The 25804-nt window shown below is 34.5% G+C and overlaps 3 protein-coding genes across 3 annotated transcripts; 1 reads left to right on the top strand and 2 right to left on the bottom strand.

The window, feature by feature from the left end:
* Positions 1 to 1379: 1379 nt before the first annotated feature.
* Positions 1380 to 13052, top strand: LOC110093453 (cytochrome b-c1 complex subunit 7). Its single transcript, XM_020818351.2, has 4 exons — positions 1380 to 1567; positions 1671 to 1828; positions 10937 to 10984; positions 12701 to 13052. Exons 1-4 carry the CDS (start codon positions 1468 to 1470, stop codon positions 12767 to 12769), a joined length of 375 nt encoding a protein of 124 aa, XP_020674010.1. The 5' UTR covers positions 1380 to 1467; the 3' UTR covers positions 12770 to 13052.
* A 3478-nt stretch (positions 13053 to 16530) lies between these two features.
* Positions 16531 to 18813, bottom strand: LOC110093440. Its single transcript, XM_020818327.2, has 2 exons — positions 18068 to 18813; positions 16531 to 16827 (listed from the first exon to the last, which is right to left on the bottom strand). The coding sequence occupies exons 1-2, from the start codon at positions 18782 to 18784 to the stop codon at positions 16705 to 16707; spliced, it is 840 nt and encodes a 279-aa protein (XP_020673986.1). The 5' UTR covers positions 18785 to 18813; the 3' UTR covers positions 16531 to 16704.
* A 4565-nt stretch (positions 18814 to 23378) lies between these two features.
* Positions 23379 to 25804, bottom strand: LOC110093438 (RNA demethylase ALKBH9B). Its single transcript, XM_020818320.2, has 5 exons — positions 25495 to 25804; positions 24414 to 24499; positions 24025 to 24335; positions 23827 to 23898; positions 23379 to 23745 (listed from the first exon to the last, which is right to left on the bottom strand). Exons 1-5 carry the CDS (start codon positions 25793 to 25795, stop codon positions 23442 to 23444), a joined length of 1074 nt encoding a protein of 357 aa, XP_020673979.1. The 5' UTR covers positions 25796 to 25804; the 3' UTR covers positions 23379 to 23441.

The following is a 25804-nucleotide window of genomic DNA, read 5'->3' as shown; positions in this document are numbered from 1 at the left end:
CTCAAGTGCTTGATCTGGGCTTGTTCAGACTCGAATTGAATCTTTCTTGGCATCGATAATTTTGTCTCATCAAGACATTCACCTTGACTAAAAGTTTGCCGAAATCAAAGTTCTTATGACCATAAATTTAATTTTGTAAGTTTTCAATTTAATAAGCATCGAGAATCGTATCCAGTAAAGTTTGTTGTTGATGACTTATCAAATCTTACTAATCAAAATATTATGCTAATTTTAGTTGTACTTTGTCCCTTTTAACCTTTTATTATTATTATTATTATTTCTAGCTCACTATACTTTTTTTTTTCTTTGAAACTTGCTTATTCCATTCTATAACAAAAGAGAGTCAACAATTACAACAATGAATGTACAATTCTATCAATATTGTCCTTAAAAAAAAAAAAAACTTTCATTACATATATTTTCCATTCAACTAAATAATTAAATTAATCTTATTTATTGTACTCTATAATATTAAAATATATAACACCCTAATGGAAAGAGGATGTAATTATGCTACTAATAAATTAGAGGACTTTGAAATGATTAAAAAAATTAAATAAATTTAAATAGTATAAAATATTTCCTAAAAGAATAAATGATAAGTCTCCTTATCTCATAATAAGGATATAAAATATTTTTTATATTATTCAACTACAAATATTTTCAGCATTATTTTTGTGCCATATATTATTAATATGTGATATTAAATCATTATTTTTTAATGTATCATATTACTATTTTATATAAAATGCCAAATAAAAAATTTATTACAAATATATCAAATTTTAATTTTTTCAGAGAAACATTGCTGAATCCGATCAAAGCCCTGTTTCAGGTCCCCCTTACGACCGGACCGGGTGGACTCAAAACAAAAGGTCTGCTACAAGAGATGGACGGTCCAGATGTAACCAACATCCGATGTAGACGGTTCTGATTCTCCAAAGAGCTGGCTAGAAATAAGAAATTCTTGCCCATCTAATTACGCTCAGGGGCTGTTTGGCAACAAGTGAGATTTAATTTTAGTGGGATTTAATAAATCTTGTAAATCTGGATTTAGTAAATCCGAAATGTGTTAAATCCTGAAAACTGTTTGGTATGCCAAATATTAAATCCTGTTAAATCCAGAGAAACTGTTTGGTAACCTATTTCAGAATTTATAGCAGTTAGGCATTTAAATGTGAAAAAGATAATTATAACTTAAAAATAAATTTGTAATTAAAAATAAAAAATATAATGTGTTATAAATTTAATAATATGTTAAGTACAAATTAATCATTAATTATAAATTTAATAATAGATATATTAAGTTATATTAATTAATCTAATTATATTAATATTTAATTACTAATTGTAAATCCGACTTAAATCCCGCTGTAAATCCGATACCAAACAGCCCCTCAGTTCTCTGTTCCCTGATATCAAACGACAGAAGAAGAAGAAGACGCTCGTGAGCTAGATTGAGCTTCAATGGTCCTCTCGGCAATCAGCCGGTGGCTCGTGAACCCTCGAAAAAACCCTTTGGCGGCGGTGCACCAGAGGGTCATCTCCAAGCGCCTTAGGAATTATGGTAATTTATTCTTCCATCAATCTCCACAACTTCTAGGGTTTCTGAATGCAGTGCTTTATTGATTAGCTGTTGTATTAACTCTTCATATCGTATTGATATTTAGGCTTACGGTATGATGATCTGTATGATCCGTACTACGATCTCGATATCAAGGAGGCCCTAAGCCGTCTCCCGCGCGAGGTTGTGGACGCTAGGAACCAGCGCCTGAAGCGCGCCTTGGATCTGTCTATGAAGCACGAGTACTTGTCCGAGGAGATGCAGGTCCTGCTCCTTTCCCTGCTCTCTATCTATATATTGCTTTGTTTGTTTGTTTTATCGCTCCGCAGTTGGCGGTTTTGGGAAGTGTTTTTATGTGATCTGATTTGCCCCAAAAAATGTAAGCGTGATTAAAGTTTTATAATCTTCTGATCCGGGGTTTTGAAAGAGGTGATGATGCTTAAATTTTACGAGAGAATAATGTCTATGAAGATCTGGAGGGCTTTTTTATTTGTTAATCATACGTACCAAGAGGAAGGACTTCTCTTTTGGATTAAAATACCTACTACAGTATTGCGGGTGGCATGTTTGATTTGTGAACTTCATGATCTATGAGATGGGTTCCTGTTACCTTTTAAGAACGAAGAAAAGATTTTTTATATTCTCGGTTGATATGTCGCTGACCATGTCACTATGCCTATTAGTATGATCTATGAGCTTGTTAGTTGCAATACCAAAACTTGCATTTTGTTTTGGCATGAATTTTATCCATAAAACCTTTGGAATTTAAACTAGAATTTACTTTTTTTTTTCCCTTAAAGTAGTAAAAATGCATGTGCATCAAGTGTTCATGAATTCCTGAAATATGTATTTCGGAGTATCCAACCCCAGGTGGTTTTTAATTTTGAGATCCTACAAAAGGCAGACCATAAATAAAGGGCATGCCTACTTAACCAATTAAGCTCCTAAAAATATGAGAAGTATATAACTATATAGCAGTTTATCCTTATCTCTGCTCTGCTTCCTTGTATGAACTGTTAGACAGGTCAATTAAAAATTTTGAACTACCATGTACTATATATTGGATGAATGTCTTTAAATTTATACATTTATTTTGCTTTTTTCTTGCTCCTACTCTTGCATTGTTTGTTTGTGAAAAAATCATAGTTGTGGATTGTTTGATTACATATAAGAAGATAAAAGGAATAAAAAGCAACAAATTAATAGTTAATTTTTATTTTTTATGGAATCTGTAGAGCAAATATGTTTTGTACCATCACTAGTCAACTTGGGAGAGGTAGTCCTATCACTTTGCTTGTTCTTTGTGATTCATCAAATGTCTAAACCTGATGGTACATTTGATTTACTAACTAGTTACATTTTATTTTTCAAAAGGTTTACACACTGAAGGCTGAAGTATGGAATCAATTTTCCTCTGAATTTCAATAGTTTATACTATAAACATAAGTTCCGAATTCCGATATATTGTAGACATGAACATTTAGTATATCATGTTGTATCATGTAGATGGTCTTCTTTGGATAATTCTATAACCCATAAATCCTTATAGGTCAACCTTGAAAAAACATTTTTTGCGTCACTAATTTTTTTGTCCAACTGATCATGGACCACAATTATAACTACTTGATCATAATTCCTTACCAACTTTAATCAACGCCTTAAAGTATTCACAGAAATTATGAAGTGAATATAATTTTATCATTCAAGAAAACAACCTTAATGAAACTTTAAATGTAGAGTTTAAATTGAAAATATCCAATATTAATTACAATGATTTTATGACTTGGGCCAATGAGAGTCTTCTACTGCAATCCTTATTCATGAGTTCATATTGTTTATTTAGATTGTATTTTTTAACGTTTCATGCTTACGTCATTGTATTTTTCATTTTATTGTTTGCTATTAGATCATGTTGTTAATGAGAGTATACTACTAGTGGATATAATAGGCCAAGGGTTGTAATTAGGATGCTTGACCATGGGATTCAGAAGGGCTTTTTTGGCATCTCTTATAAGGACCAATTCCACTCTCTTATTCTAGTCATGAGGCCCTCTTTCATTTTTCTTTCTACCTCTTCGCCCTTTTTTGGGGGTTTCATTAACCTCTTCTCTATTTTTTTTTTCACCAACTTGTTCTTTTTAAATATTGGATTTTTTCCTTGTCCGAAAACCAATGCAATGAAGTTTGTCATTGTCTTCACTTTCATTGCCCGTTCATCATCAATTGATATTAGAGTCAAAGTTCTTGGAATTTTCAAAATAGAAAGAAACATTAGTCATGTTTTTATTGTAGCATTACATTCTCCAAATCTTATTGAATCCACTTATTCCTACACTCATGATAACGGACATCATGATCTTCATTAGCTTTATCCCAGTTAGCTGAGATTGGCTTATGAATTTTCATTTTTTATTCATTCTTATTGAGTGTGTTGAAAGTGTTAGACCTTTTTCTTAAGGTCATTTTGAACTTCGTCTATATATTCTTCTTAATCCTCCAACATAAATTTATATAGCCATCTAATAGGTGTATTTTCTATCTTTATTATACATGTCCAAATGACCTGAGTCTATTTTTAATTACCTTATCTCTAATGTATTATAACTTCCCTAATCGTTTCTTTAATATAATCATTCTTGAAGTTATTCTTCTAAGTTTTGCTACACATCTATTTTAAAATTCTTATTTTTGTAATGTTTAACTTAGCTTTAAATACTTTTTTTATTGCACAACTCTTGGATCCATACAACATCAATATATTAAGTTTAGTTTTATAAAATTTACCTTAAAGTCTTCATGATATTATTTTATTTTATAACAATCTTGAAGAACTCCATTTTAATATTGTTAAGTTTGTTATTGTTTATGATTTTTTGGAGAGGATACCCTATTAAACTATATACTTATGCAGATTAAGTAGAGGATCACAAAATAGAGTACTATAAAACTTAGTGCACAACCAATTGAACTAAGTTCACCCACTAACAAAGGATCGGGTTTAAGAATTGACGATTATACAAACATTAAAATCAAATATTTATGTTTTATGTTGAATTTCATTTAGATAGCCTTTATGTTTGATGATTAGACATTCATTTGTTAATCTAAGTCAGTCGACTCTAGACCTTTCAAGGAGGATGAAATTTGGAATATTTGACCCGCGCAGCATTCTCAAACCTTTGAATTAGGGGTTTAAAGAACGGTCGAAATATTGAGTTTTATGATTTAGCATGATTTTCCCCTGAACTACCATCAAGCTTGCAATTTCGTTCATTAGAATATCTTTACAAGATGGAAGATCAGCCAATGTAGAAAGTTTTCTATTTTCCTTAAAAATCGCATATGGATTGGTTGTGGAAATAGTTGTATCCATAGATAATCTTGTAATTGTTTAATTAACCATGTGTTATATTTCTCAAGCAAAATTAGTTTAGTTTGATGGAAGAAAAAATTGAAGTATATGGCCTTCAAAATTTCATCGTTATCAAAATAGCTAATTTTCTCCTCAATCTCTGTTTAAGATCCAGTGCCTTGGGTAAGACTGAAAAGATTATGGAATATCTTGGTTTTGGCATGTGTGTGATTGTGTTTTAGCTGCATATGCGTTGGTTGGTAGTTTAGACAATAGCATGTATTCATAACTTGCCTCTTGCATAATTGATGGGGATATCGGAGCATGGAAAGTTTATCAGCGGCGTGGTCGCCGATTTATGGCCACGATCGCGCCTATATATTTTTAAGTCCTAATATGTACTTGTCTTTTATGTATTTGTTTTGTATTTGCTTTAACTTTTTTTCCCTTTCTACCCCTTACTTAAGGGTGGTCATTGTGGGCTCCGAAAAATTCAATTTTAATTTGATGAGTGTTCCCGGCCTCTCCGCACCATCGATCTATTTTTATTTTAAACGTTTGTGTAATGATGACGGTAGTGAGTTTTAACGAGATTAGGTTCCGGGGGAATTTTCAGAAGGAAGATTGGGTTTTGGATAAGACACTACCCAGAGATTTCGCCCTCATTTTGTGAGGACTTTTTGATCTGAGTTCTGGTTTCCTATAGGCGCAAGCCCTAATAGTTAATTACCCCTCCCGATAACGAGAGAGAACTTTCGATTAAGGCTAGTTGTAAAAGAGGTCATACCGATCATAAATCTAGTGTATAATAGCAACAATTTTAGGTTTAAATGTGATCTATTGATTTGGATTTTGAAGTTTAGAATTTAAAGTTTATCACCACAAACTTAAAACTGGTGGTGGGGGGAATGAAGACGAGCCCGATCAAGATCCCATGGTTCCGTCGTCCAGGGCTGTCATGATCCCTGGTCTACTTAGTCAGAGGAGGTAGTCGACCCAACCTGACAAAAACACCTTATCAACAGCCATGGGTTGCTTCGTCCAAGGATACCTTGTAGACCTGGGTTGATATTTGTCTAAGGGGATATATCTGAATCCACCTTAGCTAACAGAGGGTTTTATGCCTATCGAATATACCTTATGATTCATTGCTTAAGGGTTTAACGCCTTTAGGGAACATACGGGCTTTGGCCGTGATCATAATATAATGGAGCCATTTTTGCGGCAAAACCACCCGATCAGAGGGCACGTGCCACGTCCCTGTTGACAAGAGACTATTTGAGGATGAATCAAAGTGATACACCCGAAACACATTCGCTCTTTGTGAGCTGAGGTTAATTTCAAATTTATCACCCCCGACAAACAGTTGCGGGAGGTAGATGATTTTTAGTTTTAAGTTTTCAGATGATAAATTTTATTTTAGAGATTTGATTGGATTTGAGATTTGACTCATCCGGTTGAGATTTTCTGTCAACGCGGCCATCATCGGGGTGACATTAAGGTCACTTATATTTTTGTAAGATTTTTGGAGGCATTTTATAATTCAAATCATGCCGACTCCAGTCCTTTTGAGGAGGATGATGAAACTTAAATATTTAACCCGCGCAGCATTCTTGAATAGTTGGATTTGAGATTTATATACGATGATCAGAGACATGCCGGTTGTAGCATTTGATCATGCGCAGCATTCTCAGACATTGGTGTTTGTACTTGTAATAGGTTTGTCGGAGCACATACAGGGCGAATTTAGTGCAAGTGATCATATTTAATACATAAGGGACATTTTAAAATATTTAAATATGATCCATTTAGGCAAATAATTTTATTTAGAAAATTGTCCGGGATTTCATGTAAGGGCCTATGAACGCCTTCTGTCCGCTTGTACACATGTTGCTGATCCGGTGGCGTTGGGTTCGTCAAAGTTAATTACAATTCTGATAGATTGCAACACTACATCAGAGATTAAAATGTTTTTCATTAAACCAGCACGACCTCTCATGGTTTTAAAGTTGATATCAATATTTAAGTTTTAAATTTGAAGATGATTCGGCTTGGACGTCTGAGATTCCTTCATGCATTTCACTACCAAATGTAAGGGCAGACCCAAAAAAAAAAGAATTGGAGGAAGGCATTGGTAAAATGGATATTTGGATGAGGATTTAGAGTAGTAAATCCCATACTCATCCCATCCACTCTTAAGGGTGATTGCATCATGACGCACAGTGATGCTACTGTCCTTAATGCACATATCTGAGCATGAATTTGGAACTATACCATTTGTGAATGGTGAATCTGATAGAGCATTAATTATTACAACTTGAACCATTAAATTGCTGCAGTAAACACACTAATCCTTGGCCATCTATGGTTTCATTATCCCCTTTTTCCTGGAAGTTCAATTCCATTACCATATGATGGTAAAAGATCTGCTATAGGTCATTGTTGTAGATGTGGATGTGGCACTTAAGAGAACAACTGATGAGTATTATCTTATTATATTGCAATAGAAAAATTTCAAAATCATTAGAAATATTAATCCTTTCTGATGATCATCATAACTTCATTGCCATTTATTATAAAATTGGAAAAGTTAAAACCCTTCAATCTATCAATTCTCTAACTTAACTGAGGAGCCATATTCTTGACCAAGATCTTTAGAAGACTAATATAGGTCCATTAAAATTTCACCACTGATCACTTGAGAATATATCTTCCTTCAATAATTTAGTTTCAAACATTTTGCAATGTGATGGCATTTTACAATTAATTATTCAAGAGCTTTTAAACCAATGTTAATTTAAAATTTTGAATATTTGATAAGATAATCAAATATCAGTATAATCTATTTGAACCTCAATAGAAATCAGTATCATTTATGATTTGATAGTGGCTCAAATATATTAGTTGTTTCATTGAGCGCAAGACCTTAATGAAAAGTTCAATTTGAATGTATCACATATCAAGTCAATTTCAATTTTAAATCGAGTTCAGATCTGAGTCTAATTCGGATTTAAGTCGAACATTATTCGGTCAAATTTAATTTAAAATTGATTTCATGTTTGAATTATGTTTAAATCAAATTTTAATTTTTTTGTCTAAGTCCCGTATTGTTCATTGAAAATTTTGCAGCTTCCCGGCGTCTCCTCCCCACCGAGGGAGAAATCGGGACGGCATCTGCCGAAATTTCTTCCTACCCGGACCTAAGGTCGATGGCGTAGGATCTTCAATTTCAAACCATCTCACCAGGATCTAAGATCGACAGCGTGATGTCTTTAATTTGGAACCATCCCGGCTGGATGTAAGATGCGACGGCCCGGGTTCTTCAAATTTTAAAATCATCTGCCCGAATTAAAAATCAACGGCACTAGTTTTCAATTTCAAACCATCCCGGTCGGACCTAAGGTACGATGGCCGGGGTCTTCGACACCTGTTTGAAAATCCTCACATATCTGTCCACATTTATCTCTCATTCTTTTCTTTTTTTATTTTATTTTATTGTATAATATATATATATATATATATATATATGTATGTATGTATGTATATATATCATATACTATATATTATAATATTACATTATATTATATATCTTATATAATATATTAGATGAAAGATGGGGCAAGAATTGGGAAGGACCCGATCGGGCTAGGGCAGAGATCGGAGACAGGCAAGCTCACGCACGGCGGGTTCGGCGTCGGCAGGAGGGTTCGGGGACAGGAGCCGAACGTCGGGCAAGGGCAGAGGTGGAGGACTTCGGGTTTGCAGGCGGCGGCGGCTCTGGCGAGAGGTCGTCCGGCGACTTCAGCTGGTGCAGGCTGGCGGTGGATTCAACCGGAGTTGCGAGTGTAGGCCGGCGACAGTCGGCTAGGGAACGAGTTCGGACACGAAGGCAAGCGGCTGGAGTCCCCGAGATCGAGAGGTAAGTCGTCAACTTCCTTTCTTGAGTTTCTGTGTGCGTATGTGTGCTTCCCTTCTGAATGGGAGAGGTTTCTCTCTTTTATGTCTTGAGGGAGCGGTTATGTGAGGGATCAGGAGAGAGGCGACGATTGGAGCGATCATGGAACCATCGATGGTGTCGGTCGGCAGTTATAGTCAACAGTCATGTGTAAGCCCAAAGGGTGAAGTAGTCTTTTATTTTTTTCGTCCATTGTATGAGGCTATATATAGCCCTAATGTTTTCTTTTGAGAGTTAATGAATGAATGATAAAAAAATTTATGCATTGTGAGTTCTTATGAGAGCTTGAGAGGAGTTGGAAAGAGATTCCTTGTAGAGGGAGGCGGATCACCCACTAATCTTGGAAGAGTCTGAATTCGTGGCTAGTTTTCTTTGTCTTTCTTTTCTTCTCTTTATCCCTCCCTTTCCTTCCATCCATACGGCCCACCTAAACCCAAACCGCCACCCCTCCAAGCTTCCACCGCTGGCTACATCCCCAACACCACAATCGGCCTAGACCCTATTCTCCACTCCACCTAGCCGCCGGCCACCCAAGATGGTTTCCTTGATTGGGTGACCCATCCGACCCCCCTCCACCTCCACCAAACACTAGCCTAGCTACCAATTTCACCCTCTCCCTTTTGCCTCCGGTTTCCTAATTTCCACATGAATACTTTCCTTTCTTGCTTAGCTTCTATTGGGAAATTTATTTAATTTCAATCATTTAATTTAAAATTGAAAATTTCTAAAATAGAATCCAATTTTAGGAAAGTTTCTAAAATCAAATCCAAATTGAATTTAAACTAGATTGGAATAAATCTACTTTCTTTAATTGGTGAATCCCATTTAAGTAATAATTAATACACTTGCTTAAAGTACCCAAACCCTTCCCTATGCCGCCGGGCCCCCTCTTGGATCCCTATGGAATTATTTTCGAAAGGCAAGCTTCCCTCTTAGAAACAATTCAAACCCTATCTCCCTCTCTCTTAGCCGCCCCACCCCTTTCCTAATTGCACCTAAATCCTTTCCAAATTAAGGGAGAAATTAGGGAAACAATTGCTCGATTTTCCTCCACATTCTTCCTCTAAAAATCTGAACCTAAATCTCCCCCTTGCTCTCATCCTTGGCTGACCATCTCTCTCCCTCTTTCCCTCTTTCCCTCTTTCCCTCTTGAATCCTTGAGATAATCTCCTCCCTCTGAGAGGAGTCCGTAAAGGAAAGTCAAGACCTTCATCTACAATACTACAACCAAGGTATCAATGAATGGCCAATCCCGACCTTGACTCCGGCTTCGTCTACAACGAGCAAGGAAACGTCAACATTCTGCGGTCAACATTCTTCGACGTCAACTCGGAAGTCGACAACTCCGTTGAAGAATATTTAGATCGCATCATCTCCACACTATCCGAAGCAATCGAAGAACAGCTCGCCAATGTTCAGTGGCAAATTGCTTCCGGTCCTCGACAAGGGTGAACTTCTTCCCCCATTCATTTATCTTCTAAATCCTTTGATCTTGTAGGTGGTGAATCAAGCACAAGGATTCGTGCCAAGTTCTCTGCCTTCACCTTGTAAACGTAGGATTTGAGTTTTGACTTTCTCTATTTCTAATCTCGTTGTTAACTTAGGGATTTTATTGAATAACTATTTAATTTGCATTTTATGAAATTCTAAATTACTTTGGTGATTCAAGTTCTTAGCATGTGATTTGGCCTAAGCGTAGTTATCCCTCTTTCGTTTTATATTATCGTTTAGTGGCTAACTGTCTTAATTATTATTTGCTCTTATTCAAAAAGTGCAAATTTTTTATTCCAATTATTTTTGCATTTATGCCCTGCATCAATAATCAATAATGCCCTGTGTTATAAATAAATTTGTGCTATTTGTTCGCTGTTTAACATGTACATCCCTTTTATTGGTTTTTGTTTTTTTAATAGTGATGTATCTCCGCCCCTTATTGGGCTTATATATGATTTGAAAAATTATGGTTGGTTGAATAGCACAATGGTGCCTTAAAAGACTCAATACTCATTTTGCTTTGATCAGCAACATGATATTCTTACCATCGGTATTTTCTTATTTGTCACAGAAGCTGCAGACACCATTTAGAAGCTATCTTCGGGATATGTTGGCTCTTGTAAGTTATAATATTTGTTTGATTGTGTTATTTGTCTGTTTGTTATCTTTTTTTCTTTTAATTTTTTTTTCAGCGCTTATTTGTTCATTGTTCACTGAATTAGTTATGTAAAAATTTATCTTAATATGCATGCATTAGAAAGGTTAGTGGTCAGGCATTAAGGGTGGTTTATGATATTAAAAGGAAGGTCTTTTGATTGAATGGAAAGAAAAAAAATGAAATTATTTGCTGAAATGTGAGGAAATTATTTATATTTTCTTTATTTCATAAATTTTATTACATCACCTCGAGTATCCATATCTATAAATTGAATAAACAACTAAGTTTTAACATTTGTGTGAAAAAAATTGCGTATGATTCGCTTTACTTCTGATTTCCTTAGGTACATACTTCTCGTATTGAGGTACAACATGGTTTACCTGAAATGGTACATTTATCATCCCAGTGCAAGCCCAGAGAGATTATTCTATGTGGAGATCGGACCAGAAGAACCGTCCGGTTTTGTTTCTGTGAATAGTAAAAGCGCAATATGAACAATACGGTTCTTCCGTCCAACCACACAGAATAATTCAGCCTGCACACCGACATTTTCTTTGGCAGTAACCCCTCTTTATTACTGCAGTTGGTGTTTGTTCTAAATTAGGGACAATTTTAGGTTTGGCTTTTTGCATCCTTCATTCCAAGTTCTTCACGTTTAAAATCGCGTTTTTGCATCCTTCATTCCAATTTCTTCCAGTTGGTATTGTACTGCTGATTTACTTCCGCCTGTGATCTCACTTGAACTCCCTTGCCCATTGGTTTTTTTTTTCCTATCATTTCTATAGTTCTGATCCCATTTGATTATTCCTGTGTCATTTTTCTAGCAGAAATTAGCCTAGGAGCTATATACGTGAATGAGTTTTCCGTGTTAGGTTCTTTAATATTGTCATAATTACTCAACTTTTTTTCGCCATTATACATTTTTTGTTGGATTTATCGCATGTTGATTAATGAAAGAATAGAAACCGCTTGTGAATCATTATGGGAGTCAACTATAGAATTTTGTTTCTCTTCTTGCATTTTGTCTGCGCACTTGGAAAAGCTTAACTGTCATTAATTGTAATTCGCATTACTCAGGGCCAGCCAGGTTTCACACCCTCGATGGGCATATAATTTCTGTACAGGAAACTGATTTTCTAAGTTCATGGTGAAATTAATACTTCATTTTAGTTGTCTTACAAAGCCCTACATGGGGTCCTGGTTGGGTACGCATTGGGTACCCATGCTTTACTCGGACGGGCTTCGCCCACCCATGATGACTTTCAGGATGCCATACCCATCTATACCCACCCACTTTCCATGCTTTTTGAACGCAGTCTGCCGCGGATTGATGGCCTTGAGGCTTGTTTCCCTTAGCTCTGATTGTAAACTTTAAAGATGCATATCAGAATTTATCGTAGTCGCAGTGTGGTTAAGTGTTACATATTACATAGTGAGGATTGCATTAATATAAGATATACGGTGATTAACAATGTAAATTGATTTATACCCCGATGTTGAGCAAGGCCATGGGCATACCTATACCCACCCATATCCATTGGATATGAGTCGGGTACCCAATGTGGGGCTATGTTGTCTTATGATAATGATTAAAAGGTTTTTAGATCTGATCATTCTTGAATCTGTTTGTTCAGTGATTTTGATATTGTAGAGGACCTGATAGTTGTACTATTGCAGGTCAAGAAGGAGAGGGAGGAAAGGGAGGCACTTGGAGCTCTTCCCCTCTACCAACGCACCATTCCATGATTACTTTTCAAGCTTCCTTTCTTCTGTCCGATATCATTAAATTGTTGGAAATAAATGACTCTTTAATGGCCTTTCCTTTCTTGTTCTGTCTTTGATCTGGTTTACTGGATGTTATGTGGCCCAGTAATTATAAAATACAGTGGGTTTCTAATTTGGAATACCCTGTTCGCCAATTTATCTTTGTTAAGTTCATTTTCAAACTATTTTGTAAGGATTTTCAGCTCTGTTGTTAAGAGTTTATTTTGTACTTACATAATATATGCTCTTAGTTTCCCAGTCTTTATTATGTTGTAAGTGTGTAGCACTTCACTTCTATTTTTTTTCTTTGTTGATCAGTCTTTTTATGCTCTCTTGTCTTGTTTTGCTGATGGGTGGGGAATGAGACTTGAGCATCTCTAGTATTCTCTAAATCTATATTTAAATGAATGAATAGTGAAATAATATTGACTATTGAGGACATGTTGGGACAGTTATAATTGTTATAGAAGTAATTGTATAATTGTTTTTAGAAGAAAATAAATTTGGAAATTATTGCGATATTTAGATTTTTTTTTTAAAATTGAGTAGTAAATGATTATTGTAATAATCACATTTATGCTGCTTTTGACGACGATGACAACAATAACATCAAGTCTTTATCCTGCAATGTGAAGTTGGCTGAATGAATCATTTTTCTCCATTGTGTCTTATTAAAAGATAAATTCTTGCTTAAATCTAATAAAGAACAAAGTCTTTTTATGCTACGTTTGAGACATGTATTTTTACTGTTTTATATACTGTTTGGGTCTATATACTGCTTAATGAGCTCAATTTGATTCATAATATTCCGATAGAAAATTTTTGAATGTGTGTAAATTTTTTGAATGGTTTCAATTTTGCATGGTAGACATATAATATTAATGGTTTGAATGTTAAATATGTAAATATCATGAAATAAAGTGGTATGCGTGTAAATTTCCCTAAATGGTTCTAACTGTTACTGAGAATATGTTACTAAGAAGATTCTTCATCTATATTTCTGATCAGGCTATGGCAGGTGCAGGTATGAGTAGTAGCAATGATTGATTTCTTCAGAACTTTGGAACTAGGAGAGTTGTCATTCCAGTTTCTTGCATTGTGTTGTTATCGTTATTTAGCTCCTATATATGCTGTATGTAGGTACAAGTTTTGAAGAACTCCATCTATAGTTAATCTGACTGATGATTTTGTTTTCAATTTTTATTACCTTCGCCTGAATCTAAGAATGATTTAGTTGTGAGAAGAGACTGCTCAAGGTAACCCCCAGCCCTGAAAGGACTAACAACTCACACTAAAAAAAAATAAGATTTTTCGCAGCAATTCGGTCGTGGTTAAAAAAAGAAAATTCTTGACTTTTGTGGCCGTTTTAACCACAACATAACAGTTTAATTTGGAGATATTAGTGGCAATTATAACTGTTGCAAATCTGATACTTTGTGGCGGTTATAACCGCTGTCAAATCTGCCACTTCGTCCAATCTACCTCGCCGGTCATTAAACCGTTGCGGAATGCCGTTGCAGTGCATAACAATTACAGCGGAGGTGCAATGGTTTTAGAACCGCTACAAAGAAATTAGTGGCTGTTATAATTGCTGGAATAACTCAAAAAATGTGCTGCAATAACTTTTTTTGAGCAGTGTCACTCTACGACCAATCTTAATAGCTTTAACATATTTGTACCAGTTTTTCAGTACCTTCTCCAAGGATGGCAAGCATGTCCGTTTGTTTAATAGGAAAAATTCTCTTACAACTACTTTGTCTATTACCTAGAAATTTATGAAGAATAAAGCTAGAACATCACAAGATATTACAAATATTGAAGAATAAAGAACATCACAAGGAAAGGAAAAATTATTACGTGTGGTGTCCGGACGGGTCTGGAGGCCAATCACGACGTGCCACATCATCCAATGCGACTCAATGCAAATGGCGTGGCGCATCTGAATTAATCTCTAGACGCGTGACGAAAGGGTTGTTGATCTATTATTGAATCATGTGGCTCCACTAGAAGATGAATTGGGAAATGAAAGCTGAAAGAGATTTCCAATCTCTTCCATCACCGAAGGCGACAGTTTGGGCCTAAGCGACGGTTCCGTGGCAATTTTGTAGAGATCTTCAAGTTACAGTTACGTGATAACTTTGAAGAGCCATTCTCTATTGAGAAAGATATCTGTATTTATATGATTCAGCATTTCTGGTTTAAGCTGTTTCATATTTAAATGGATATACAAATAGTAATAAAAAACATGGATAAATGGTTACCTAAACGATTGAAATATTATTGCTTGTTGTGTTGGGTTTTAGGACCAGATGGAACTCTGATATTTTACTTAATAAAGAACTGATGGAAGGTGATTGCTTCAGTTAAACAAACGAATTTATGTTTTGCTCGGCTTTCTTACTGTTTCTTTAAGCAGTTTTTTAGTATAAAATATGAAATTTTTATATTAAAAAACTGTTTTAAGAAGCAGTAAGAAAGTCGTCCCACAACTTTTTCGCTACTTTATAAAACTGATTTTTAGTAAAAAAATTTTAATTGAAGAAATTTTTGTATTAGAAAGTCATTTGAGAAAGCAACAAAGAAGTTCCAAACGAAGCCATAGTTGTATTCAATATAATTTGTTTATGCTAATTAATATGAATAACTTGATGATAAAATTTAGCGTTCGTTGGACGGTTTTTAGTAAAAAAAATTTAATTGAAGAAATTTTTGTATTCGAAAGTCATTTGAAAGAGTAGCAAAGTTGTCCCAAACAAAATCATAGTTGTATTCAATATAATTTGTTTTTATGCTAATTAATATGAATAACTTGATGATAATTTAGCGTTCGTTGGACATAATTTTTGGGATGTATTTCTTCTAGAAATAGAATAATAAATATATTTATTTAATTTTGAATATAATAAGACATGCCAAATATCAAATTTAGATTAATTAAATTTATTATTAAGTTACTCTTACATTGAAAATCAAATAAAAGAAAGAAAAATAGCCCAGCAATTTAGTTATATATACTTCAATTAACTTTTGAGTTTATTGACATTGACATACATAGTAATTGATGCATAATTAGGCAAGCATTTTTAATGTTATAAAGTTAGACATATTTATCATATGGAAAATTTCTGTATCATTTTTTACCCGTAAATAAAATGATGATAGATTAAGGTTTATTTGGCACGATTTTCTTACTGTTTCTTAAAGCAGTTTTTTAGTACAAAAATATAATATTTGTACTACAAAGCTGCTTTAAGAAGCAGTAAGAAAGTTGTCGCAAACATAGCCTATGACTTTGTTTGGGATGATTTTCTTACTGTTTTGTAAAATTATTTTTTAGTACAAAAATCTCTTAAAAATATAGAAGAAGTAATGGTCTAAAATTATCTCAAACAAAGCCAAAGAATTTTTTGAGATAATTTGCTAATTATTTTGTAAAGCAACTTTCTAATATAAAGCAGTACCAAAGTTGTCCCAAAAATACAAAAAAAAAAATATAATTATTCCACAACCTCTAAGATTGGATTAATTATCTTGCGCGGACCAATCAGAATATGCCACGTCACTCCTATGCTAGATAACGCGACTCGGTACCAATGACATGGCGCATTCTGATTGATCTCTGGATGAAATTCTGAGTCCAATGTCCGCAGAATAATTTCTCCTCATATTGCGGACTTGCCCTGTTTTTGCACCGGCAAATTCACGCTATTGAATCAGTAGCTGACCCTTTTCAGTACCAAAAATGTATCAGATAATTTTCTCATATTATTCTGTGGTATAATTCATAAATCATATACAAAATATATAGATCTTTCCTCCCATTTTGAATTGTTCATAAAAACAATCCACGTCCACAAAATAGATTAAAAAATATAGAAATATTTAATTCAGCAGATCACCATATAAACCATGAATAATCAGAGGCCATCGTAGCTGCCACCGAAGGATATTTTCGCTGTGCGCATCATTGTTGGGGTCCCCCTCGCTGCTGCCAGCGCTTGATTCAGTCTGCTTGCTTGTTCCACCAATTGACTAACACTCTGCCAAAAAATAAAATCTTTTACATATTTATAAAATTTTTTACCAGATTATAATGTTTTTTTGGCGCATCATGATTTGTGCAACTAAGGCTTCGCTTGAAAGGACTTTTTTAATCAGTTTTTTAATACGAAAATTTAAATTTTTTACTAAAAAATTACTTTAAGAATCAATAAAAAAAAAATTCTAAGTCTTAGTTTGGAATGACTTTCTTACTGATTCTTAAAATAACTTCCTAGTATAAAAATTAAAATTTTTAATCAAAATGTTGCTTTAAGAAGCATTAAAAAAGCTGTCCAAAAGAAGACTAAGGCTTTATTTGGGATAGATTTCTTTCCGCTTTTTAAAGCAGCTTTTTATTAGAAAAAAATTAAAAATTTGTTTTAAGAAGCAGTAAAAAAGTCATCCCAAATGAAGATGAGACAGCTTTCTTTCTGTATCTTAAAATAGTTTTTTAATACAAAAATTAAAAAAAAAAAAAAGTTCCCAATGAAACCTAAATTGAATTAGACTATGGTGATCCAAATTTTCTCTTTTTAATGAATGAAATAAACAAAGTGTAGAGTTCATACAGCAAGAAGAATTTATACTGGCCAAAATTGATACATCGAAATAAAATGAAAATATCCTGAGTACTTTCTTAGGAGAATTATTTATAAGAAGTGAAATGCTTAACGTATCCACTAAGTCAGCCTATTTTTTATATTATCTATGTGCAATATATTATAAAAAGTATAATATTCACATACTATTTATATATTTCTTATGTTTCAAACGTTACATAAATTTAGATTTTGTTTGGAACTGTTTTTTTTTTTACTATTTTCTAAAATAAAATTTTTTTATACAAAAACCTTATTTTAGAAAGCATAAAAAATTATCTTAGTCTTAAAAAGAAATTGATTTTATTACAATAATTATATTTTTACATTGTAAGTGTGCGTGAAACCATCTGATTGGTGGTGATGAGGAAATAGAATCAGGTGAAGGTTATACGCCTAATTACTTAGAATCAGATCCCTTCACACACTCAAATTATTCCGAGCAAAGTTTAATCTTTCAAGTACAGGAAAGAATTTTTTTTTTCCGAATTACCGTCGAACTCCTCGAACAGCTTTTAATATGAACAAATCAAATCTGATCTATAAATTTACCCCAAATCTTGGCGGTATGTGACCGATCAGGCAGTAAAATTCGAGAAAATAAATAAAAAAGCAAAACAGCCATTTCTGAAACACTCACCTGGTCTTCATTATGAAAATGGAACTGAAGAAGATTGCTCTGATGCTGGTGACGACGATACGGCGGCTGCTTGCCCTCTCGCCCGCCGAACGCGACCACGCATATAGTAGCAGCCGCCGCCGCTCCAATGGAAAACAGAGCACCGACACCCATAAACCTCCATCTCCATATTCTAATCCCGATCCCTTCCCACATCGCCTTTTCCTCCTCCTCCTCTTCCGTTAATTCTCCCTTTTCCGCCAAATTAACCTTCTCTTCCATCAGATAGACCGAAGGCGCGGCCTCAATCTCCTGCACAACAACCTCCACTGTACTCTGCTCTAGTTCGTAGCTCGGCCTCGTGAGCTCTATGAGTTCCTCATCGACCTTGGGATTTATCATCTTGAAGAAGACATGGGAGATGCTTATATCCTTGAACTGCGAATCTTCTTCTTGATTATGGGCTGGAGTTTGCTGGATGAGCTTCGGTTCTTCTCTGAAGTAATCAGTGTAGATGATTTCGTTGGAGATTAGGTCTTCAATATCGTCGAGACCGAATTCAAGGAAGGAGGAGTTGTCGGGTAGAAATTCCCATTCTTCGAAATTTGTTTCGAGGGGATCTTGAAGGGTTTTCTCCATGGTGGAAGATCGGGTTTGAGGTAAGGAGAAGAAGGGAGGAGAAGGCGAAGGGGGATTGGGGAATTGGTGCAGATTTGAGGGAATTGAGGATCCAGCCATTTCTAGTTACTCCCCTTAATGAAAGAGAAGCGACTCATTCAAGTAGATCGTTAAAAAAAAAAAATTACGTTCAAGATAATATAGCTTTTAAAATTATGTCATTTATGTTAGGATAGGATGAAGAGGAGTAAACACCACAATGAAATAAGTAAGCAAGTAAAATTAATGGAAAATAAATAACATTAGAATTTAATGGGGAAAAACTTAAATTAGGAAGAAAAAAAAAAAAAACCACAACACATCAAAAAATTCACTATCAAAATTAGGATAAACGAGTATAGACCTCTCTTCCCTCTCACTCTCTCATTTCTTCTCTTCTAACATGCACTGTTCTCAATGTCTACTACAACATGAAATACAAGAGAAAGCTAGTTATGAGCACGAAGGGACGCAATCTTTGAGAAAACGAGAAAGAAAATTATCCAGTTCGTCTCTCGGCACTGCGACGCCATTATAGGGTGCTGCAACGCTCAAGTCTCTGTCTAATGACGCTGTGGCGCTAAAACTCGCAACATCACTGCAGTGCTGCGGCATCGTACACCATCAATCTCATCAATCACCATCCTAGTGAGATTTCATTGCGAGTTCCTCCTCATTAGGGCTGTAAGCGAACCAAACGTTCAACAAGCTACTCGTTGTTCGGTTTGATTAAAGCTCGTTTGCGATCGTTTAATTAACTAAACAAACAAACTTGAACAATATTTTAATTTCTCGATTCTTAAGTAAACAAACCTGAACACTAATGCGTTCGGCTCATTTATGTTCGCGAACAACGTCATTTGAAGTTCGTGAACAAGCTCGACAAAAGCTTAATTCGTGTTCGCTTTTGAACTCGTGAATAATCTCGATAAAAATAATTAATATTTGACTATAGAATTAATAAATATAAATAATCATTAAGACAATTGATTTTATTATAAATGTATTTGTTCATAGATATGTTCAAGAACTTGTTTGTTCGATAGTTAAAAAAATTCATTAAATATGTTCGCTAACAAGCTCATTAAACACTAAACGAACGAACATGAACTGAACATGAACCGAACATGAACACTCCTTAATTTAAATGTGTTTGAATAGTCAACAAAATGAACCAAACATGAACACAAATGCTAAATCTCGAACAAACATGAACCAAACATGAACAAGCTAATATTAAATGAACACTCACATACTCGGCTCGGCTCGGTTCGTTTGCAGCCCTACTCCTCATGATAGTCCATGCATTGTCTCTCCCACCAATGCCCTTGCTAGTTGCTTGGGAGATTCTATCACAACTTCTTCATCTTCTTTGTCGCTCGCACGTCGTTGATCTCATGATCTCATCTATGCTATTCTCAATGAGAATTCCTTGTGATTTTCTTGTGGCTTTGTTGCCCTACAAGGGTTTTGTATTAACAAAAATTAACATAATACTACATTATGTAAATAATAAAATTTAGATGTTAAATAAATAAATGATATAACTTAGAGTGCTATGTATGTAAATGCCCCTTAAAAATGATCTAAATAAAAATAGATGGTTCCATTTGATTTAATTTTGAGAATTTCATCTAATTAGAATAAATATTTGATTTTTATAATTTGCTCCTCCTTATGTTATTATTAGAAAATGCCCGATCAGATAGAATTTTGGGTTAAAGATAAAAATGGATAAAATAATTTTGAAAAGGGAGAATTTTCTCAATTTTAGAGAATTTTTTTATTGAAGTTCATGCAACGATACTCTAATTGAACTAATTAGAATGCAAATTACATGCTTACTCATACCCATGGTCAATTTAGTATGGCACGCCATCCAAAATTGATTTAATTATGCACATATTTTAATAAAAAAAATTTAGAATTTAAATTAAATGCAATCCGATTTCAACGAATTTATAATTAAATTGAATGTCTCGACAAGATGAGCCCATTGACATATAAAATAATCCAAGCCAGCTCCAAATAAGCTTAAATAAAAAACTTAAAACATAATAGGCACCTTTGGAACTTTAATTGGAGGATCTTATGATCTCTAAATCTTGCCAGCTTTAATTCAAATATAGTGTTTTAATGAGATGAAACCTACTAGTCTAAAACATTTAATTTTGACATCATTAAGACACTTGAATGCTAAAAGAATAGTGTACGATGAAAAAAATTACTCCGATCTATTTGGAGTGTTTTAGTTTTTACCTATATTTACGGAGCATGTCACTCTCCAAAACTATAAATAAACCCTCACTCCATATATGAGGTGAAATTATTTTGTGCGGATGCGGACGCCATTCAGAGGTGAATCAAAGCACGCCACATCACCCCTTTGCTGTGTACCGCGGCTATGTACCCGCTGTGTACCAGGTAACGTGGTGCACTGTAATTCGCCTCTGAATGGTCTAGTGTTCATACAAAATACTCTCTCTACATGAGATAATAACATTATCTTAATATTAAAGAGAGCTCAGTGATTTGAAAATGAAAAATTTAGGAGCTCTATTAGACCACTGTCATCTGACTGACAGTTTTGTATAGAATATGTTAATAGTTTAGTCATAATAAATTTCAAAATCAATATAAATTCTTCACACACACATAAAGTCTAATGATTTTAAGGCCACACTAATGAAAATAAATATATGTTATTGTCTCCCTGATAACAGCTAGCTGTATGAAGATTTTACAATTCAGGATTATAGAACAAACTCATAGGAGCCAGAATAGTGTTGTTCCTCTTCCCAAAAATTGAACTGGTTGTCAGGCATTGTTAATGCAGTTGTAGATGAGAATCGAGGTTTTCAACAACTTCTCAGCTGGTTTTATCTGGGACTATTTTTTTATTGCTCTTTTAAGCGGCTTTTTAGTATAAAAATTAAAATTTTTGTATTAGACAGCTGCTTTGAAAAAACAGTAATAAAACTGTCCCAAATGAAACTTAAATCTTAATTCTTAACAAATGAACAGGTTAATCAGGCCCTCATATATGCGAGTGTTTAAACATAATGGAAAAAAGTTTTAACTATTTATGAATCTTAAATGGATTAATTTAGCATAACTTGCATGAGATGGAGAAAATATTAATCAAGTGAACCCATAATTCTGTTTGCTCTCTAACGTTGGGGGTTATCTTTTGGTTGATTGTCGTTTTGTGTTTTTCCTTTGACTGGTGGCTTTTTCTGTATTTTTTTTTTTGGATGCGGTTGGTTCTCTTATAATTGAAATATGATGCTAGGGGTTGGCTTTGCAGTTGTAGCAATTTTTGGTGGGCTATGATATGGATTTTTACTTATCACATGGGCTTCCGTGGCTTATTGGCAACCATTGGTGATAAATCTTCTTATTCTTTTGGTGGCCTTATTTCGGGTGTTAGATGATGTATGTCTTTTTTATGTGGATTGTTGGTTATTTCCTCCTCTGAATGGTCCGTGTCTGACATCTCGGTTGTGGTTGGAAGCTTGTGCCTATTAATGACCCCGGCTGACTTCTTTGCCTTCTTTATTTTTTTGCTTTCTCTTCAATTCTATATTTTGTCTTGTAATATTAATTTGTGCTTGTTTGATCTTAATTGTAACCTTCGCTCTGTAGATGGAATCACAATTGACAAAATCTTTTTCCACGGTATATTGTTCATACAATTGTAAAATAGAGTTCATATAATCTCGTAGTCAAATTATAAAATTTTTTGTCCAAATTTTAAGATCTAAAATTTGTGACAAAATTTGAGCTTAATCATATGAATTTAATAGTAATATATGGGGATAAAACATATTAAGCATTATTAAACATTTAATAAGTTATCTAATGTGATCAAAGATAATTAACAACTAAAACTAGAGATTAACAAACATAATAAAAACTTATGCAATCACCAGACTTTATTTACTCAATCTCCCAATGTGAAAGCCTTCCTAATAGAGTCAAATGGGTTTTAGCAGAAAATTTTCTTTCCCTGGCTTGTTCAAGTTATTTCATTCAAGCATGCTTGTCCAAAGCTGGAAAGAAGTTTCTAACAGCAATTATTAACTCCACAATTCCTATAGAACAATTGGCTTCGTACTTCTCAAGAAAAGCTAAATTTGATTTTTTATTCCCTTTCTCTTTGGTTATCCTTTCCCAATACACATCACTGCAGCCCAAACCCCCTTCACGCAATAAGAAAACTATCCCAGTACTGTATATATATCTCTGCAGTATGCTAAATTCATACTACTAAAATGGAAAAAAAAAACTGTCTTTCCTTCCGATCAAAAAACATGAATTCCAATGGACATAGCAACTTGAATATTCGTTCAATTCCAGCACTGAATCCATTAATCTCCAACAAATAACCCTAACTTAATAAATGATTACAAAAGGATTAAAAAAAGTTATAGTTGGTAAGTAACTTCTTCAATACAATTTACTCGTTTTAATCTATAAAATAGAGTAATAAACTTTTTCTAAATAAAAGATCAAAACAAAAACAAGCTCACGGCAGAGCCATGAACAGTGGAAAACTGCTTTGTAAACAAAGCTAGTTTTAAGTTTCGTTTGGTGCGGCTTTCTTAATACTTTCTAAAGCAGCTTTCTAGTATTTTAGTTCAAGAAAGTTTTGTAATACTAAACTGCTTTAATAAGCAGTAAAAAAGCCGTCCCAAACGAAGCCTCAGTTGAATCCCATCACACAGTGGGGAAAGTGTCACTTGCGATAGGTCTGCACTCTTATGCTAGAGCTCAGCGGTGGAAAATCAGCTTCAGTTAGCTGCATAGGTCTATGTGGAGCAGGCGATTGTAGAACTTTTTGTGCTTGCTGAGCTTTTTGAGCTTGCTCAACTTTTTGTGAAGGCTGAGCATTTTTAGGTGGCTGATCTTGCCGGAGTGGAAGAATGTTGGTTTGTTGTTGTCCTCGTAATGACAATGGATGGAGATTTTGCAGGTCAGGATCATGAATGAAATCATATGGGATCTTGGAGTCATCCATCTTCCTAAATGTAATGGAAATCCTGCTCAGAAATTAAATGGTTGTTAGCAAAAATGAACTCAATCACAAATACAAACTATGAGCTTAATCCAATCATATTCACCTTCGTGAAGGTACAGCAGGAACACAATGTTTAACAACATCAGCACCATTTCCATTCAAAACAAGAACAGACCTGTATGTCATAACAATAATTCAGATTTATGTTGCAAAACTTGTTTTAATACTAATTTGTGTTATTTCTTCATGAATACTTGGAAAATGATGCAAGTTATTCAAGTTTAGAAGTTGGTGTAAATACCCTAAAGGCAAAGGAATGGAGGCAGAGCCTGAGAAATCTCCTGGTCCATTTATCTTCAACTCCGTTCCAAAAACGATATTGCATTCACTCAAGAAAGAGACCGTGCAAAATGGCCGAACAAAGTCATGGTGGTCAATGTGAGGAGGAATGCAGTCATCCTTGTCATAAATGTTGACAATGCAGCTGTTGGGGATGCATGATGGTGGGAGAACATGCCAAGCAACCATTCTCTTGATCATTTGTTTCAATAATGGTGGGATAGGATCGACTTCCTCATCACGGATTATGCCAGGGGGATTACCATTACTATCCTGCAATTTGAATTGGTAATGAGTGCATCAACATATTAAGAAACAAAAAAGATAAGAAAGATACATATAGGGTGTTACCATTGCATAATTGTAACAACAACCAAACTGTATCGTGACACGTCCTTTGCCTCGCATCCACTTTCTAGGCTCTGAATATGTGCGCTCTGCAAATATAAGTAAATTCTACGGATCAACTCATCAAATAGGCATAGGAAGCAATATTTAGAAGCAGCTTACAAATGAAATCATAAAGGAAAGTAAAATTGTGAACTTAAACCTCATTTTGTAGTATAGGAAACTTGAATGATTAGGAGGTGAGGTTTAATGGGCGATGGTTTTTTATTTTTTTTCAGTTTACATAAAAGAGGTAAACCATCCTTATGATGAACAGATGAAGACAGTGAACTAATTTTCTACAGTATCTAATTTTAGTTCACTACAAGCAGTGCAATTGTACTGCTAAAAAGTTGGCATTTTAAGATGTTTGGGCATCATTTAGTAGAAATGTTTTTATGAATGCAAAGTAATTTTTAACATAAGATAAAAAATTTAATTTTGTCATTTTGATAAGACTTCCAAATTTCAAACATTTCCAATTTAAAATCAATACCAACTACATGTTTATTTCGTACTCAAAATGTCATGCTAAAAGAAAATAGAGTGCTTGATTCAAGAAACCCAGATAACTACACCCCTTCATTTCTAAACATAGTATATTAACAAACCAAAGCTTTCTTGAGGCCTTATGTACAATATCTTACGCACCTAAGGTTGACCAGCATCAAGATAGAAGGAGATTCACCAAAACATGGAATCCAAAGAATTGCAACTATTTTACATCACATAGGCAAATCTATCCGCAAACAAATTGTCTGATTCATCTCATATTCACATTAATCAGATTAATATTACAAGTTCCAATTGATGCCTGAACAATTACTTATTTTAGATAAAATTTCGGTATATATGTCTTTCTAATCAAACATGCCCATCTTAATAGATGAAACTACAAATCATCAATCTAGAAGATTAATATACATGTATGCTGTCCCGACGGACTAAAGACCAGCGAAATCAATAGACATATAACTAAAATCAATCAATTTTATCTAAATTCTGAAAATTTCAGAAAAAAAAACCAAGAACACGATAAATATACCTCTAAGCCGGCCCTTACGCCCCTTTTCCTGGAAATCATAGACGCAATCGACGATCCTCCGCTGCTCGGCGGAGGAGAATACGCTGGTATGAAGTTCTAGACCGTCCAGGATGTTGATCAGTCGTCCCCTCACCCTCTCCCAGTGCTTGAAGTCATTCTTCCTCACGTTAGCAAACCGGACTGCCTCATCGTCCTCATCCAGCAAAATCCCTCCACCTCTACCGCTGCCTCCAGCGGAGCCACGGAGTGAAAGTGATTTGAGTTCTTCGGAGATTTTGTTGACGGATCGGCCGGCGGCCATCGCTTCCCC

This window comes from Dendrobium catenatum, unplaced genomic scaffold, assembly GCF_001605985.2.
Source record: "Dendrobium catenatum unplaced genomic scaffold, ASM160598v2 fragScaff_scaffold_3, whole genome shotgun sequence".
Classification (NCBI taxonomy): domain Eukaryota; kingdom Viridiplantae; phylum Streptophyta; class Magnoliopsida; order Asparagales; family Orchidaceae; genus Dendrobium; species Dendrobium catenatum.
Note: the sequence above shows the minus strand (reverse complement) of the source record. Positions and strands in the feature narration are given on the sequence as shown.

Coding starts and splice junctions, on each gene's coding strand:
- LOC110093453 (XM_020818351.2), top strand. CDS start 1,468: ATGGTCCTCTCGGCAATCAGCCGGTGGCTCGTGAACCCTCGAAAAAAC. Junction 1,568..1,670: donor CAAGCGCCTTAGGAATTATG/GTAATTTATTCT, acceptor ATTGATATTTAG/GCTTACGGTATGATGATCTG. Junction 1,829..10,936: donor ACTTGTCCGAGGAGATGCAG/GTCCTGCTCCTT, acceptor TATTTGTCACAG/AAGCTGCAGACACCATTTAG.
- LOC110093440 (XM_020818327.2), bottom strand. CDS start 18,784: ATGGCTGGATCCTCAATTCCCTCAAATCTGCACCAATTCCCCAATCCC. Junction 16,828..18,067: donor ATTTTCATAATGAAGACCAG/GTGAGTGTTTCA, acceptor ATTTTTTGGCAG/AGTGTTAGTCAATTGGTGGA.
- LOC110093438 (XM_020818320.2), bottom strand. CDS start 25,795: ATGGCCGCCGGCCGATCCGTCAACAAAATCTCCGAAGAACTCAAATCA. Junction 24,336..24,413: donor GTTGTTACAATTATGCAATG/GTAACACCCTAT, acceptor TTCAAATTGCAG/GATAGTAATGGTAATCCCCC. Junction 23,899..24,024: donor TCCATTCCTTTGCCTTTAGG/GTATTTACACCA, acceptor TATGACATACAG/GTCTGTTCTTGTTTTGAATG.